A 17267-nucleotide genomic window follows, 5' to 3' on the forward strand; every position below is an offset into this window, starting at 1 on the left:
TGGTTGTCATCAGAAAGGATGCGTTTGTTGAGGACTTTGAAGGAGAGTAGAGGGACCGGGGAATAAATACTTGACATCATTCCTTGAGGATTGAAAATAACCTGGGTATGACAATTACGCTGATTATAGACGTTCCAAGGAAATGAATATTTGTAGAAATGACTGCAGTTTAACATTGCTTGCGGTCATTTCATTCCATCTCTTTTAGATATGATTTCATATAAAGACGTCTTAGTACCAGTAGACAATGTGACCAGGTGAGCCTTGTCTTAGACTGAAGGATTTCAACATCAAGGACTACTTTAAAATGAGTTCTCTCCGTGGGTTTAATCCTCTTAGAATTAGAAAGCTATATTAAAATAGGAAGGGGCCTAAGGTATCATTTATGATTCTCTTCACTTTATGTATTAAGAAATAAATGCAGAGAGGTCAAGTGATTTGCTTAATGGCTGAAAGGCCAAGGTCGTGGCAAAATAATTTAGAAGCAAGGTGCCCATTCCTCTTACACATGTGAGTGGACCTGATTGACTGTGATTGTGTGCTTCAGGCAATTTATATTCTGACTGTGTTAGGAAATAGCATACAATAAAAGCATGGGCTTTAGCATCAAATAGTTACATTCTGGGTCTGTCATTTATAGGCAGGATGACTTGGGGAGCTTCTGCTATGTCCCTGATCCTTGCTGCCCACTGCAGAGGCCAAGGAGATGAAATGTCCTGCATGACAACAGAACCTGAAACAGGACCCTAAAGCCATGGCCACTCTTCCAAAACTCAAGCCTATCTTTTTATTCATTGTTTTGTGTTTACCTGTCCTTTGGATATTAGTACCTTCCACAATATATCATTGTAATCTAGTCTAACTTTCTTCTAATTTCATTATTATGCTGTGCCCTCACCTCTAGGCCTACTTCTACATGGCCTAGTATGTATAAACCATTTCCTCCAAACCATTTTGAGGAAAATCTGAGTCATTCTTTTGGAAATTAAATTATTCATCTGGTACTGGCTCTGTGCCAGACACTGGAGATATTATAGAGGAAGCCCATAAATACTGAAATATTAAGTAAATAAGATTGTGCCAGTTACTACCTAGAACCCAGTCTTTGGTTTGCTGTAAGATCAGATCTGTGCCAGATTTTCAGTGCTCATAAGATGGTGGGATACATTTTCTTTACGTGAAACACATCATTTGACCCATTCATGCTTACCTACAACAACATGAGAATTTGCTAAACCCTGCAGAAAATATATTAGTTTTTAAAAGAAGCCAAGATTTTAAATTTTCCTAAGAAAAGTAATCCAAGTATCTAATGGGAAGCGTATTTATTGGACAAAATCCAGTTTCTTTGTTATGGTATACTATTTGTTATTTTCTGATTATACAAGCAATATATGATCATATGAATATCTTTCCTAAGTGTGGACTGCATTTACATTGCTTTTCAGTTTTGGAGTCATTTCCAATTTTATACCTTTGTAAATAATGTTATGATAAATACTGACTCATATCAATCTTTGATATATACTTAGCTTATTATTTTGTGAGGGCAGTGACCACAAAGTGAATAAAAGGCCGGGTCAAGGAGTATAAGATGTTTTTTGACCTGTGATGTACATTTGTTTCAGTATTACTTAGAAAAAGACTGTATCCCTCTTCACTGCTACCCAATATGAGTGCTTATGCTGCAGCTGAGAAATAATTTTTCTCTAATAGGCAGAAAGGCTTTCCTGTTTTTCTAGAGGTAGAGCTACCAGCACAACTACCCCAACCTAGGACTGAATTAAGTTAGATCAGAGAACATTTTTGTAGCTTAAACAACAAGCCACAAAGTGAAAACTGTAGTTCTCTTATTTTAGTTTCTTCTAATTAACTTTAATTCGGAGAAGGTTTTTATGTAAGGAGGCTTACAGGGCCTGGGCACACCCCAGCTTGCAGACCACCCTGGGCCACTCCTCCACAACCCCCTTGCTCTGCTTCTCTTCTGTGCTGCCATCGTGTCCCTGTGGCATGTTTCTTGCTCTTAAACTCTTTTTCTTGCAACAACAACAAAAAAATCATCAAAAGACTTAAAACTGTGCATCCCAATGTGTTTTTTTTTTTTTTAAGAAATTAAAAGGCATTGAATCTTCTGTTAAATATTTATGTAGTAGGCTGCTGATGTCTTCATTTAAATCTGTCTTTTGAGATGTAAATTAGACATGGTTAGGGAGGTAGGGGAGGTGTAGAATCTTTCCCATGAAAACGTTCAAGTGTGAAGTTCTTTCTGAACAGACACCTTACTGTTTTTTTTCTCTAGAAAGCCTGCATGTGCTTTTTTTAAATGGAATTTTTATTTGATTTTCTGAAATTCTAAAATAGCATCTTAGATTAGTTGGGAATTTCTCATGAATAGCTTTTTAAGGATTTTATCATCTAGAAAATTGCAGTTATCTAGTTCTATTAAATGTATCTGTTAAACAAATGTGAAGATATATTGTTTGTCTTATGATAAAGTAAATTGTACAGCAAGCAGGTCTTGTATAGAGGCTTGGATCGCAAGTCACTTTACTGTATATGTGCTCATTTAGAATGTTCGGACATAACTTGTTCTTATAGGCACAGGGTATTGCTTTTGTTTGTTTTTGTTTTTACCTCCCCAACGTCCCTTGGAATTGAGGCATAGTATTCTTTCAGAAAATGTTCTTTTATTTTTCTACATCAGAGACCTTGAATATTTAATTTACTTTTCTGTGAAGCTGTCAGTTGTAATCTACAATAAAAAAAAAAACAAAACTAATAAAGCAAGTCCTCATTTCACAATTTAAACCTTACTGAGTCTAATTCACTAGTGCTGTGAATTTATTATTCTCCTACAAGCTGACGTGCCTCCAATTGTAATTGTGTTGACCCTTCAATGCATTAAATCTCCCCAGTGCTTATCAAACTGGGAGAGATAAGTCTACAATTCAGAACTTCATTAAATATCTCATTTATATTAAACAGATGATAGCTTCTAACAGAAATAATAATTTGTTCCGATGAAGGAACCTCCACCGTTGTGGTTTCCTCTGTTTGGGATGTGTGGTCCTCTCTCCCACTTGGCCATGTTGTGCTGCGGTGCACACCCCCCTCTCCACTGCCACCACCAGCCCCTCCCAGCCAAGCCCCCTTTGTCTCTGGCTTCTAGCGAGCACCACAGCCTATAAGATATTAGTTGATGATGTTAACCTCAGAGCCCACGTTTGGAGGATTGCTGTTAAGTGTGCTTTGTTACTCCTTGAGGCAGATTTGTTCCAAGCCCTTAGGAACATAGGTTCCTTATTCATATATTTTTGTGAAGAATCTGACTTACAAGGCACAGCTGTTCTAAAGAATGCCACATCCTGCTTTAAATCTTAGTGATGGAAATTGACCTATATTCTTTGCATATGCAGTAGATTGTTTATGTTTGTGACATATACATCTTTGCTTCATTGGAATATTTGGTCCTTCTATATTGTTTGTGTATTATTAAAGTGGCTTTTTCAGGTACTCACCATCTTATATTTAAGCTTATAACAAGAGAGTAGAATGATTTTTTCCCAATTCTTAGCAGAAGAAATTTAGGCTCAGTGAACTGTTCAGGACACCTTGAGCTCACAAAGTGGTCTTTAGGTCTTACGGAGAAGGTCATAATTCCACCAGCACAGGTGGAGATGGGTGTCAATTGTTAGGTGTATTTACGTACTATAGACATAAAACGTACAGCTTAGCTCCAGCTTCCATTCTGGTAAAGCATGCTTTGTACAGAGCAGCATCTCATAAAGAATTCTGAATTAAACCGTAACTTCAATTGACTTCAATAGATACTGGCAGTCAAATTGAAAAAATAAGCAGCAAAATAAGTTTTAAAAAAAGCTTTTAATATACATATTTTTCCTCCAGTGGTTGCAATCTGACAGAACTTCATGGGAGGCACAGTGTAAAATGGCACAGAAATTTGGTCATTAGACAGAGCTGTCATCACAAATTATTTTGGTACAGGGTGAAAAGTTCTAGTTCATTTGGTACCCAGTTGGATGCAGGCCTTGGGCAAGTTGTTATAATTCCCCCATGCTGCTAATGGGCCTCCAGCACTGACTTCCCCTTGCCCCCTTTTCTCTCTAGCTGAAATCACCTGGGAGCCCCTCGGGCCCTGAGCTGCCCATTGAGACGGTATTGGATGATCGTGAACGGAGAATCTCCCATTCCCTCTACAGTGGCATTGAGGGGCTTGATGAATCACCCACAAGAAATGCTGCCCTCAGTAGGATAATGGGTGAGTCAGGTAAACTCTGTTTATCACATCTTATTTTTATGTTTTCCTGGTTCACTTGGAGGTTATCAATGTAATATTAATGTAAAGGAGGCCTGTGTTTTGAAGAGGAAAAAGAGAAGGTTCATTATAATCATCCAGGAAGTGTTAATGTGAAGAGAGTAAATTATTAATACATTGATTTTGTTAAGTGTACCATGGGGGTTGAGGGGCGAAAAGAAAGGGGTCACATGGAAATATTTTCAGTGATCAAGATATTTTTAGCTTGTTTGAGAGAAGTGAAGCTGGGTTTTAGGAAAGTCAAAATCTGCTGGTTTATGACAAGAAGGATTTCCAAGTTGTGTCTTTCACAGTAGCGCTGTTGAGAGGGAGAGGAGCAAATGCATATACACATGTTTGCGTGCAGGTGAAATATTCACATTTATTTGGTTTATACTTAATAGGATGTTACCGTCTTTTAGTTGCATCTCTACTTTTTCAAAGTCCTCATTTTAAAATTTGGAAGCCAGTGTTTTGCGTCCTTTGTTTGGCTCCCACACCATACTGTGTGCATGACCCCCAGTGGGTAGCAAGGTTATTAGCACGAGCTGTGCAGCAGTTCAGCCTTCTCCTCACAGACCCGGTTAATAAAGACCCGCTTTGCCACAGGAGTGCCTGGATTGACTGAGTTGCTCATCTTGGGATTAACTCGTGAGAGTTTTCAAATTTAAAACATCAGAAGCTGTTTTGATTAAAATAGCACCTGACATAAAACACTTTTATTGCCACTGTGTTTCTCAAGGCTCGAAAGTAAAACCCTAAATTTAACTCCATTTTGAAACATTTAATGAAGATTTAATACAATTCAAGTTTCCATTATGAAGTTTCATTGGAACAAAAGTGTATCTCATTCATCAGTGGACGTTTATGGAAAGCCTGCTATTAAGGAGACATTTGTGCGGATACTTTTGCCATAAATAGAAAAATGAGTGAGACCCAGTTCCTCAAAACTCTCTGCTGGGCATGACAGGAAAAACACATACTTGTGACTAGGAGAATTTTCTGGTTTTCTTTTAGTCCTTCTAGCTTTCAGGTTTGGAAAAAATGCTAAATTCTCCATTTCTTATTTTGTTGCACATAGTACTTAGACCTTCCAGCCCTCTGGTTTTACTTGGTCAGTAGTTTGCTCTTTGCCTGCTTGGCATAAATGAAGGAGGGGAAGGATGCTAAAACCACTGTACACCTGCTAGGTTATGCACATTGCACATAGTTCACCACAATAATCTTTGTTTCTGAATGATCACTCTCTTCACTGCTGTTGCATTTTCCATACTTTTGTGGTATTGGTGTGAGACTTTATCTTTGTTAAATACTTTTTTTCATAAATGAAAATGCAGACCCCTTGAGAGAGAAAGAGAGTACATGTGTCCCTGGATCTGTGTTCATACAAAGTGATACGCTGTAATTTCCCCTTTATTATAGGAACATAGGACTTGCCATACTGAATCAGACCATTGGTCCACCAGTTCCTGTAACCTGCGTCCTGCCTCCAATCCCTGATGCTTCAGAGGAAGGCGAAAAACTAAAACTAGAAAACCAAAAAACCCCAAAATTCACCTAGTGACCTTTTCAAGTGCTGTATATATGGGTTGAGGATTCCTTCATTCTCTTCGTAGTCTGTTGCCCTGGTTTTGTTAGCTGTGGCTTCGTCAGTCCACCTCAGTTTACATTACTGTTGCGTTCCCTTCCCTCTGCTGGAGATGTAATGGACTTTAAAGACATCACATGCTTTCCCCTGGGCAGCAACTTCTCTCCCAGCTATGTGCTTTGTGATGTACTGTGCATATGCCCTTTTGGGGCGGGGGTGAAAGACTCTACCCTTTGTCAGTAGGCCAAGTTAAGGTCGGATGACTTGGATATCTTCTTAACATAGTTTTTACATATTTTACTGGAAACTAGGGATCCTGTATAGTTTTACCTTGGGAAATGCATATGCTTAACCTAATCTGTATTGCGTTTTACAAATTTGAGAATTCCTCAAGTCTTTATCAGTTCCTCTTCTGTTATCAGTGGCCCTAAGAAACAAATACTTTGCCTCATCAATTCCCACTTAGTTAGAAATCCTGCCAAAAATGTTAGCTTACAACAAAATACCAAGACAGAGTACCAAATATAGGATATTAGAGCCCTGAATTTCTGTTATCGTAAATCAATAGCACTAGTATTTATTGATTTGCACGGTATCTAGGTATATCAAAGTCTCTCAGATCTCATTTGGTTACTGAATGTCTTCTGTAGGTTTAGAATAATTCCTGTATAGGTACTAGTAGAGGTGGTGGTATTTACTTTATTACAGGCTCTGATTCAAATAGAGCTTTGTATTGAAATTCCAGCTAAGTCGTCAAGAAATCACTAATTTTATGCAAACAGGGTGAATCTCCACCTAGAAAAATCCTCATGTGAGACTCTAGACCAAAAGGAGCTTTGAGGCTTTCTGACTCATTTCTATGGGAACAATCTCAGGAGAGAAGCTTCTAAAAAATAAATTAAAAAAGGAAGAGATGTTAGAATTGGCAGGATGTCAGGGGTCATTGGCTACACTCCTCCAGTTAACAGATAAAGGAACATTGTCACAAGATCCCATGGTGATTTTTTGTTTTATGTTATTTTTGGTTATTTCCTGTTTCTAAAAGTAACTCTCTCTAAGGAATACTGAGACCACACAATAAGTATTATTGACACTCATTCTTCATTAACCTCAATTTACCCACATCTTTAAGCGAAAAGCATTAGATAGTCTCCAGAATCTTCCATTCTGGCAACCACTGTGTTCTAAAAATCAAGGAAGCTCATCTTTGAAAACAACCTTTGAAATCATCCACTCCAAAGGAATTATCTTCTGTTCAGAGGAATTAGGGACCAGAGAAATTAAGTGACAAGTCTGAAGCCACAAGGTTTCTGTATTTCTGAACCAGTTAGAATGTGTGTTTTCCCGAGTCATGAGTCCCACATTATTTCAGCCTGGGTCAGTCTCCCTAGCTTTTGATCAGGTCAACCAGAGTTGTGACCAAGGCAATATTTCTCCAGATGTCTTCTGGGCCGAAGTGCCATTAATCATCGATTTTAATCCTGGATATTCATCAAAAAGAAATCTCTAGAGAGCCTACCTAGGATTTCTTCATGTTAAAAGACTTAAGATATATATTTATAAATTGCTGGACAGTCTTAACTAATAATCATAAAACAGTAACAGGCATGGCTAACTTAACCAACACGTTCCCTAAAATACATCCCGAATCGACATTTGGGAACATGGAACCTTAATTTTTTTTTTTCCAAATTTTAATCTGAAGAAATTTTCTGTTTAAAGGAAAACCCAAATCTGATGTATTCATTTTAGAGTTTAACCACAGTAGTTTTGTATTCAGACATTTGTGGTGAGTTTAAAAAATAATTATGTTCAGTGTATTTTTATCTTGTTAGAAATTCAGCATTGAAAAATGGAACATTAATGTTGTTTTTATTGTGAGTCGAATCACTGGAAAACTTTTCATCTGTTTCTGGTGTCATGAATGGTATTGCCTTCTATGTAAATGTACCAATGAATAAATATTTAGTAAACAATCATTTTGTATCTCCTTGTTTTACTCCTCTATAAGATTGGTTTAATTTTTAGTTTGTAGTTTGTGGGTTAACTAGTTGAGGAAGGAAGAATTTTTATTCATCAAAACACAGATCAAAGGCTTTTCAGGTCACCCTTGGAAGGTTTCACATTTACGATGTGCCAGGTACTGGCTCACATCATTAAGAGGTATTGTCTAGATGGAGTTTGGTAGATCATGGAGTGAGGTAATTTAGTTGTCCATTAACTCCCAGTATATTCCTGCATCTAGATTCAAAAACTGTAATTCTTGGCAAGCATGTTAAGAAGTGGGAGGCTGATGAAAAATGTGAATTTAGCCCTAAGAATCATGGGTGAGAGGAAAAAGCAAAATTGTTTTCTTACTATTAGAATTTCTTCCCATTTATATATAAAATTTTGGATCACTTCAGGTACAATATTTTTACTCAACACAGCATATTATAAAGAAGGGATTGTCATATGAAGAACCATTCAATGTTCCATATTGCTTATTAGAGTGTCTCAGAATATATTATGTAAAGAGTTTTAGTTCTTGTGTTTAAAAGCAAATACACTATAATTATATTGTAATTTTTCCTTCCAGTAAATTTTGCCTTTGTGAGGACTTGGCATTTAATGCTGTGACATGTGCCTTGTCAGTGGTGACCTGTCAGGGGTAACTCTGGTTTTGTCATTCTGTACACTTTTTGGTCAAAAAGTATGTCTTAAGGAGGAAATAATTCTTTTGGTAATAGGCCGAGAACATCCAGGCTTCTTTATGAATGATATTTTTTTGGACAGGTTTCTGTCTTGCACAAAAGCCCTAAAACTAAAGTAGCAGTAAATGAATGATTTGGATTCAGGAGAGAGAAACTATTAAGTTTAGATTTGATTTGCTTTATACTCATGAGCATTCATAAAAAGTTGCTAGTATTCAGTTTGTCAAAATGAATGCATTTCAAATCAAAATAGAGTGTTTTTCTTGCTAAAATGCTATGTTGATGTTTCAGTGGACATATAATATTTCTGTAATAATTTTGGCACTAAATAACAAATGCCTTTGAAATGTCTAGCATGTCTTCTTTTATGGCTTGTCTTGAAAAGATACATATCAACTTAATTTTTGTTCCTTTGTTGAATGTCTAGCATAATATGGATTTTACAAACCCTTCAAGTCTATATATGCCATCCCATAATTGCTAAAATAGTCTTAAAACAAAAAGTCATCATTTACACATTTTTATGAATGTTTATTTTAAAAATTAGATCTTAAGACTGATGTTAAAATGTTAAAAAAAACTCCCCACATGTTTCTGTGGTGCTATTTTAAAAAGTGGTGTATAACAAAGGGAAAGAGCACCCTCTGTAAAGTGTAAAATGGTGCTAGTATGGGGAAAGGATAGCAATCCATTTTATTTGGGTAGGGGCCAGGAGAGCTGGCTTACCAGATTTGAATATTGGACCTAAAATGAGACTGTTCCCATCCTGCTATAAGGTGACGGAAAATTGTCACTTCTTGCTTTGTCAAGAGAGCCAGGCCAGTGGGCCTTCATCATACTCTGGTGTATATTTCTGTGAGTGTAGACTCTCTTGATGTATCCACTTGGACCAAAGCCTTGTCCAGCGAGTTCTTACTCAGAAGTATGGTGTGAGATTTGAGGAGGGAGCCAGAAGAAGTATGGGTGTTTTCTTTCAGGAGGAAAATGACATTATTTGGACTCCAGCTTTATCTTTAAGGATTCAGGGATTGAACCATAATTTTGTCCCAAGAACCATAAATGTATCATACTCATCCATGCACCTGAGCCAATTATCTTGAAAGAAACTCATCAGTATAGACAGTTGTGAGTCCTTCCTTACCAAGAACACTAAATCCAGATTGAATAAGTAAAAGTGTATAGACTCCACTGTTTTAGCCTGAAAGCCTTTGGACAGTGAGATACTATCTTTCAAGATCACTCTCACCATTTCCCACGTACAAGGGCTCGATTCTGCATGTGCTCTTCTTGGGTGTCCCCTGAGTGCACAGAGAGCTTTTCTCCATCATGAATTTAATGATGTTGCTGCCAATGTGTAAAATCAGTGTCATCATTTCTCCTAGCAGAGAAGATCATATTCATCATTCAAAGCCCACTGTAATGTTTACTTTTGTTAGGGTCCCCAGCATCTGCAGCTTCCACCTACGCAGGCCGTTACCAGTCCTAGTGAGGGCCACAGTACTTCTAGCACATCCTTCATGGCACCAGTTAATTATCACTGTGTATGTCTGTCTCTTTCTCTAGGGTGTGAGCAGAGGTTTAAATCTTTCTTAGATCCTTCCTACGTGGTATGTGCCCAGCGATTGAGTGGGTGAATGATTGATGTAAGTCTGCAGGGCTTCCCTATAAATTTCCTGGTAAAATTTTTCAAAGGACTTTCTTTCACAACTTAGAATCTGTGTAGCATTTTCACATTAGAAGATGTTTGGGAGATCATCTGTAGCTTTAGACAACTTGAACCCAGTGAATTTAAACACTGTGCTGAGCAAGAGCTACATAGCTGCCATATTAGAGACGGGGACAGACTCGAGGCCGCCACTTGCCATTTACTTGTGAAAAATAAGTTACTGTCATTCTGTTTTATTCCACCAGGTTGAGCAGATGTTTGGAAATTTAGACTTTTTCCTAATGTTGTAAAGTACTACCATTAATACATGTAGCACTTAGATCGATATCTAGAATTTCTCTTACTTTTTTTCCCACTGGGCAGGTAAATACCAGCTGTCTCCCACAGTGAACATGCCCCAAGATGACACTGTCATTATAGAAGATGACAGGTTGCCAGTGCTTCCTCCACATCTCTCTGACCAGTCGTCTTCCAGCTCCCATGATGACGTGGGATTCGTGACAACTGACACTGGCACATGGTCTAAGGCTGCAATCAGTGATTCTGCAGACTGGTAAGATCACACACCAGGCTTGGAAAACATTAGTTAATTGCAGTCCCCTTCATTTTATGTTTAAATGGTCTATCCTTAAGCACAGTTAATTTTTTTTTTATAGCAATGTTCTGTTTTCATGGTTTTAATACTCTTAACTATCACTATTTAATACTCTTAACAAAAGTTTTCCCCCACCCCCATAAACTTGCCCCATTGTTTTAGCATTTCCAGGGCTGTACTTATTAACTCAGCCAAATCTACAACAAAACTATCACTAACTAAAAAGACCTGCTCACTTGTGAAGTTCTGCTGTTACTTTAGATCTGTTTTATTTTGAAGAATTTTTTTTTTATTAAATCAGGTCTAAGCAAATTTCCGAGATGACTAAAAGTTTATAATGATTAGATAACTTTGGCCAAATTAATACCTGCTATGCTCTGGGATGGGAGAAGGCTTTGGAAAGGTTTTCGTTTTTTGTTTTTTTTGGTTAGAGTGCTGTAACCCTGCCATTTAAGATGCTTCCCGCTTTTTTCTAACATTGTGACTTTTGGGGCAGCCTAATACTGTTTCTTTCACCTGAATCTTCCAAAATAGAAGAAAGTATTTGATATCATTGAGCCAGTTCATGGCCTGTGAGTGTGGATCTGTGAATTAATTTGCATGCCTCATAATTACACACATCCATAATCCAAAAGGCAAATCCCTCCTAGGGATGACCTTGTGAGGCTGTAGTGATAATTAACATAAGCCACGTGAAGCACTATACCAGAATTTTCTTATTGCCCTTCCTCTGGGTTGTTCTGTGAATACATCAGCAAAATGATCTTTAAATGTTACAGCATTGTTTCTTTCATCACTTACCTGTTCTCTTTTCTACTCTTACCCAGAGTTGTGTCAGCATTCTGTATTATCTAGGAGAAGTCTGGGGGCCTGTTGTTGATTTGTGTTAACGTTTAAGTTAGTGATCTTAGAAAAGTCACCCTCTCTCCAGCCATCTTCCCCTGCTCCTTCTAAAACCATACAAACATCTAGCATGTGTGCCTGTGGATTCCTTAGATGTTCTCTTGGGATAGTCTCACCTGTTATTGGGATCCTTGAAAAGTCCATCTCTGTCTTCTTTTTCCTTTTTTTAAAAAAAAAAAACTCTTTTATTGAAAACACAGGTTTTAGAAACAGAGCTACACTCCAGCCTGTGTGAGAATAGCATATCCATGAATAAGGTTTTTGGTTCAACATAGAGGGGGAGACTGCAATAAAGAGTAAAATCTCATTTGAAAACTGCAGATGCTGTTGCATTTACAGCTACAGTTTGTATCTCTCTCCAAGAGTGACAGCAACAACAGGGAGAGTAAGGATTAGATATTGGCAGTATTCAGCTTAGGGGCTGAAGTCTTTGAATCTCTACCGTGATGAGGACTGTGAAGATGCCATAGTAGTAGACCTGTTTGGGGTGTTCTAAAGCACTGTATCAGTAAAAATAAATAAGTAGCTATCAGGAATAGATTGTGGCATTAATTTACCTAAGGGCATTCATAAACTGGGGAAGAGTTCCATGATTTTGCTGTGGGGAATGTGGAGCAAGGAAAAGAATATGAATGAAGGGTTATCCAAACAAGAATGGCAGCTGTTCCGAATCACAGCAGAAAATGTAAGCTTTTCCAGCCTGACAATATCTCCCTAATCCTTGATGAAAATGTTATGAAAACAAAAGGGCAATAAGACAGGATTAATAACTGGAATTTTAATAACATTGGGGGGTCAGGATATGGTTACATTCTTTAAAGAATCCGCTGTCAGTTTTGCAATCGAACTTGTTAAGTATTCTAATGTACTGTTTATTGTGTCTGAAATTAGTTTAATGGGCTTATTGATAGGGAAGAATTAATTATGTCATAGTTTAAGAATATTTAGTTATTTTAAGACTCTTATTAACTCACAAACTCATTTGACTTTTTAAATTGTTTACAGTTCACAGCACAGTTGTGGAAGGTAAATACATCAAATGGCTAAACTTTTGTTAACGAATAGAATATACTTTTTTCAACCCATTAATTGACTTAGGAAACATTAGCAATATTTTTAAGAAGAAACAAGATAAAACATCAGATTCTCTGATCTTAGTGACAACGTAATTCCAAGGATATGACACTAGTTTAAAAAAACATGTCAATATGTGGTTTTCAGGTAACATTGGCACCAACAATTTGTATTTCTTTGAAAAGGCTCTTACCACTAATTTCTCTTAAAAATGTATTTCATGAGAAGAATGATTGAAGAGATCAGTATCCAATATATGAAAGAATTATCCTTATTGAAAATATATAATTTACAGTTTGCTGTTGCAAAGTTGGGTCATAGTTCTTATCATATGGGTTTTTAGCTTTCATTTCTAGGATGCATTTTTCAATTGGAGTGTATGTGGAAATTATAAGCATAATGTAGTAAGCACTGTAGTATCTGAATACTACTATATAAGCATAATACGCAAGCAGGCGGTAGGGCGAGGCAAACTGGGTACCCAGCATACAAAATATAAAGAACAAGTCCCTCTCAGGCATGGCCTATGAACTTGCATGACCGTGAGAGTGAGTGCTTCCTCAAATTCGGAGTTACTGGCACCCACCTTGTCTCATCGTTGGGGCCCTGCTCTGTACCCAGTGGGAAAGATTGGGAAGGGCTCTTTAGTTCCCCTGTGTGGTTGTTAAGGACCTGATTTCTGTTACCATAACTTTGTATTACGTTGATTATTTGAGATAGACAGTCTTTGTGGGGTCATAATAACTTACTATGTCTCGTGGTTTGTAGTTTACAAAGAGCTTTCATATTATGTCCTTGAATTCTCTGTCAGATGGGTGAGGCAGCTGTTCTGTTTAATGAGCATGCTAATCCACGTGTTCCGTCACATTTCAGTCACTTATCCTGAGGGCAAAGCAGTTCCGTAGATGTTTTTTTTTTTTACAATTTTTGGTTTAGCTCTTCTCTACGAGCCAAATATCATTTCATGCACAGTAAACTGCAGCTACAGTTTTGATGTATAGCTGAACCAGATCACTCTCCTTTATCAGATGGTGATTCTCTACAGCCATAAAGGTTAGAGAAGTTTGCTTCCATCAGAAGCATAAGGAGGGCGATCGTAAACTCAGTTGACCTGGTTGAAGTGGTTCCTCACCGTCTGGGATGTTTAGTTAGCTGTGGAGGGATTTTCTCCTCCCTGGCCGGATAGAGGAGGTGGCTGGGTGCTGATACAGGAGAGCAATGTATTTACTCAGTGAGCCCAGCACTGAGAAAAACCATTTTTATTGTATGGACTATACTCAGAACACTTAGTACTTTTTAAAGTATTCACAGATTTTTACAAATAGGAATGATTCTGTGTCATCGTTTGCCACTGCCCCTGTGAAAACTCTTCCAATGGTATCCTCTTACCAGTGATTTGCCATGTGCTTCATCATCTCTGCTTGCACTACTGTGTTGGTGTCACCGAAATCAAATGTCATCTAGTCTTAGTCTCCCCCAGTACCCATCACTCTCCCGTCTCTGCATCCACTGCATTGGCTTGGTGATTCTGGGGTAGTATTTTTTTTTTTTTTTTTTTTTTAGGAACTTATAGGGAACAGAGAATCTTTTCGTTTTTATGTTTTTAACTTTGGTATCTAGGACAACAGCTTAATCAGAATAGGTTCTAATAAAGATTTGTTGAGTTGGTTTCTTGTCAGTTGAATAAATATTGCTGAGAAACTACATCCTCATGAAACTACATGCCACAAAGGTGTTTTTTCTTCTTTTCTAAAACATGGGACAAAGGATATAGAAGACCAGACAAATTCTTTTTTAGAACTTCTATTTGATTGTAATCTATATGGTCACTTGTTTGCTACCAGTATTTGTATTCACATATATGAACGTTTTTCTCTAATATTCAATCCTCCCAATTTCTAAGAGACATCAGCCTTATTATTATTTTTTTAAAGTGTTTATTTTAGAGAGAGATTGGACCTCTGTGAGCAGGCGGGGGGGGGGGGGGGAGAAGGAGACAGAGGGAGAGGGACAAGCAGACTCCCCACTGAGTGCAGAGCCCAAGGTGGGGTTCGACTTCATGACCCTGAGATCATGACGTGAGCCAAAACCAAGAGTCAGATGCCTAACCGAATGAGCCACCCAGCTCCCTCATCAGCTTTATTTTTGATAATTGCTTAGAAATAGTGATGTATTGGAGAACAGAATGAGGAGGAGAGAACTCACATGGAGGAAGAATTATTCTAAATGTAAATTCAGTTTGTATTTTCTCATCACCTCGTATTCAGCCATTTTTTTTAATGGCCTGTATTTGTGTTAGTTTCAACGCTTCTAAGGAATACACACATACATACCTTCACACACACACAGGCATGTATGATCTTTCCTAAGGTTGGACGTCCTCGATTTTTAGTAAATATTTTTATGTTTATCTTTCTCTTCACACCAGCTCTTTGAGTCCAGATGTCGATCCAGTTCTTGCTTTTCAACGAGAAGGATTTGGACGCCAGAGTATGTCAGAAAAACGCACAAAGCAATTTTCAGATGCCAGTCAATTGGATTTCGTTAAAACGCGAAAATCAAAAAGCATGGATTTAGGTAGTGAGTACAATCTCCATGAATCTTTATCTAAATAAGGTTTAGATGCTTTCAGATTAAAATTGATAGTCCCAAACACATATCTGTTTACCTTAAGCAGTAGAGAAAATAAATGTGAAATGTGGCAATTTGGCAAAAATTAGTTTTTCTCCGAGTTTGAGATAACCATATTTCTCATAAGTGGCATGTTTACCTAATGTGCAATATGTTAATATATATGTTTCCTGATGGTAAAAGAAACAAACACATGCATATCATGCTATATTCCTGCATCTTTATTTAAAAGATGAAATGTTTTCACATTTTGGCTGTTTGAAACCAACTTTTTGAAATAGTATTTGGTTGGCTGTAGGATTCTTGAACTAGAAGGAAAAGTTTGGAGAGAAACCATTATCTCAATCCATGTGTAGAATTTGGTTACTTCATGATATCTTCGTTTCATTGCTATTCTTTAAAGTTTACTTAATAGAAACTCTTATGTGTTAATAATTAAGGCATGTAATTGAAGTAATAATTTGATAGAATATTTATTGTAGAAAGTATTTGGAAGCAAATGGAAGGAGGAAAATAACATAGTTGTTCAATCAAACACCAATCAGGTAGTGTCTCTTTTTAAATCAAAATCCACCAAAAAAGCAAACAAAAAAGTAAAATAATTAATTATATCTATAAATTGATCAAATGATTTTAAAAACCCTTGTTAATCAACTGTAACTTATTTATGCTGTTCTCTGGTGGCTGTTTGTACTTTAAGACTAAAAGCATTAATTTATCACATGCATAAAAGAAAAATTTGGCGATGCATTGCCTTGGCTAATTATGATACGCTAACTTATAAATAACACACGTGTCTGTGAAATGAAATGACTGGCATTTTGCATGGAGACACTGCTTTCCCCCCCCTTTTTGATTATGAATGTTTGCTTGATGTTTCATATTTTTGCATGAAATGTTATCTAAGAATGATCACCTAACTGAAAAGATCCGGGAATGGTTGAAGCATGTTGGGCTATGGGGACTAACTGCACTAACCAGTATACATTTACCTTTTAACAGTAGCTGACGAGACTAAACTCAATACAGTGGATGACCAGAAAGCAGGTAAGAATGGACCTTTAGACCGTTGCCGTAGAAACTGTGGTCCAAGGAGATGATCATAATTATAGAGCTGCCAATCATATTGCATGTAAACATAAATATTCCAATCTTGTGTAGATTCATTGTAGGAAATCAAATTGTGTAAGAAAAGAAAAATTTTGTTAGGAATTTATTGGTGTAGTACATACTAAGCGCAAATACAATTTAGTGTTTCAAAAATGCTAAAACAACCTAGATTTTAATTGTATTTGCATAGGGGTGTCTTGTTGCAATTAAATAAAAATCAAAATCCTGAGAACATGATCTCTTCTAGGAGATTCTTAAGTGTTTGAGTCATTTACTAGATTCCTTGCTTGATGTCCAATGATCCTCAAAGTGGTGATTTTGATCTGAAGGATAATAGCATAAATATAAATATTTTTCACTGAAGGATAGCATCCAATGTTGCTTTCTTTAGCTGCTCAGAAAACCTGAGTTCTTCAGATATAAGAATTAGCTCATAGTTGTCTGATATTGAGTTAGACTATATAATACAGCTTCTCGACCTTGTGAACCTATTTTAAAGTTTTTTGTTTTTTAACTCATTAGGGCTTGCTTCTAAAATGCTGCCTAGATCATTCTATAGCATCAATAGGTTATGTTGAACTGGCTTTTTCATTATATTAGAATTTACTTTTTATGTTATTTTATGAAAATTATCACAGGAAAGTGTTCATGTGTAATTAAAGTAATGTGCTTTGTAAATGGCGTATTTATGA

At 37.0% G+C, this 17267-nt stretch overlaps 1 protein-coding gene across 50 annotated transcripts in view; it reads left to right on the plus strand.

Moving 5' to 3' along the window:
* Positions 1 to 17267, plus strand: part of PARD3 (par-3 family cell polarity regulator) — a 646585-nt gene that overhangs the window by 417377 nt on the left and 211941 nt on the right. For 11 of the 50 annotated variants that reach the window (XR_011999911.1, XM_072749213.1, XM_072749216.1 and 8 more), the window contains 4 exons: positions 4129 to 4288; positions 10626 to 10815; positions 15263 to 15414; positions 16468 to 16512. Coding sequence is in view for 45 of the 50 variants with exons in the window: in XM_072749213.1 (XP_072605314.1) it covers positions 4129 to 4288; positions 10626 to 10815; positions 15263 to 15414; positions 16468 to 16512 (547 nt within the window). In the remaining 5 variants the exon portion in view is untranslated. The remainder of the gene's footprint in view (positions 1 to 4128; positions 4289 to 10625; positions 10816 to 15262; positions 15415 to 16467; positions 16513 to 17267) is intronic. The other 39 variants (XR_011999912.1, XR_011999913.1, XM_072749229.1 and 36 more) reach the window with 9 other exon arrangements.

This window comes from Vulpes vulpes, chromosome 2 (genome assembly GCF_048418805.1).
Source record: "Vulpes vulpes isolate BD-2025 chromosome 2, VulVul3, whole genome shotgun sequence".
In the NCBI taxonomy this organism is placed as follows: domain Eukaryota; kingdom Metazoa; phylum Chordata; class Mammalia; order Carnivora; family Canidae; genus Vulpes; species Vulpes vulpes.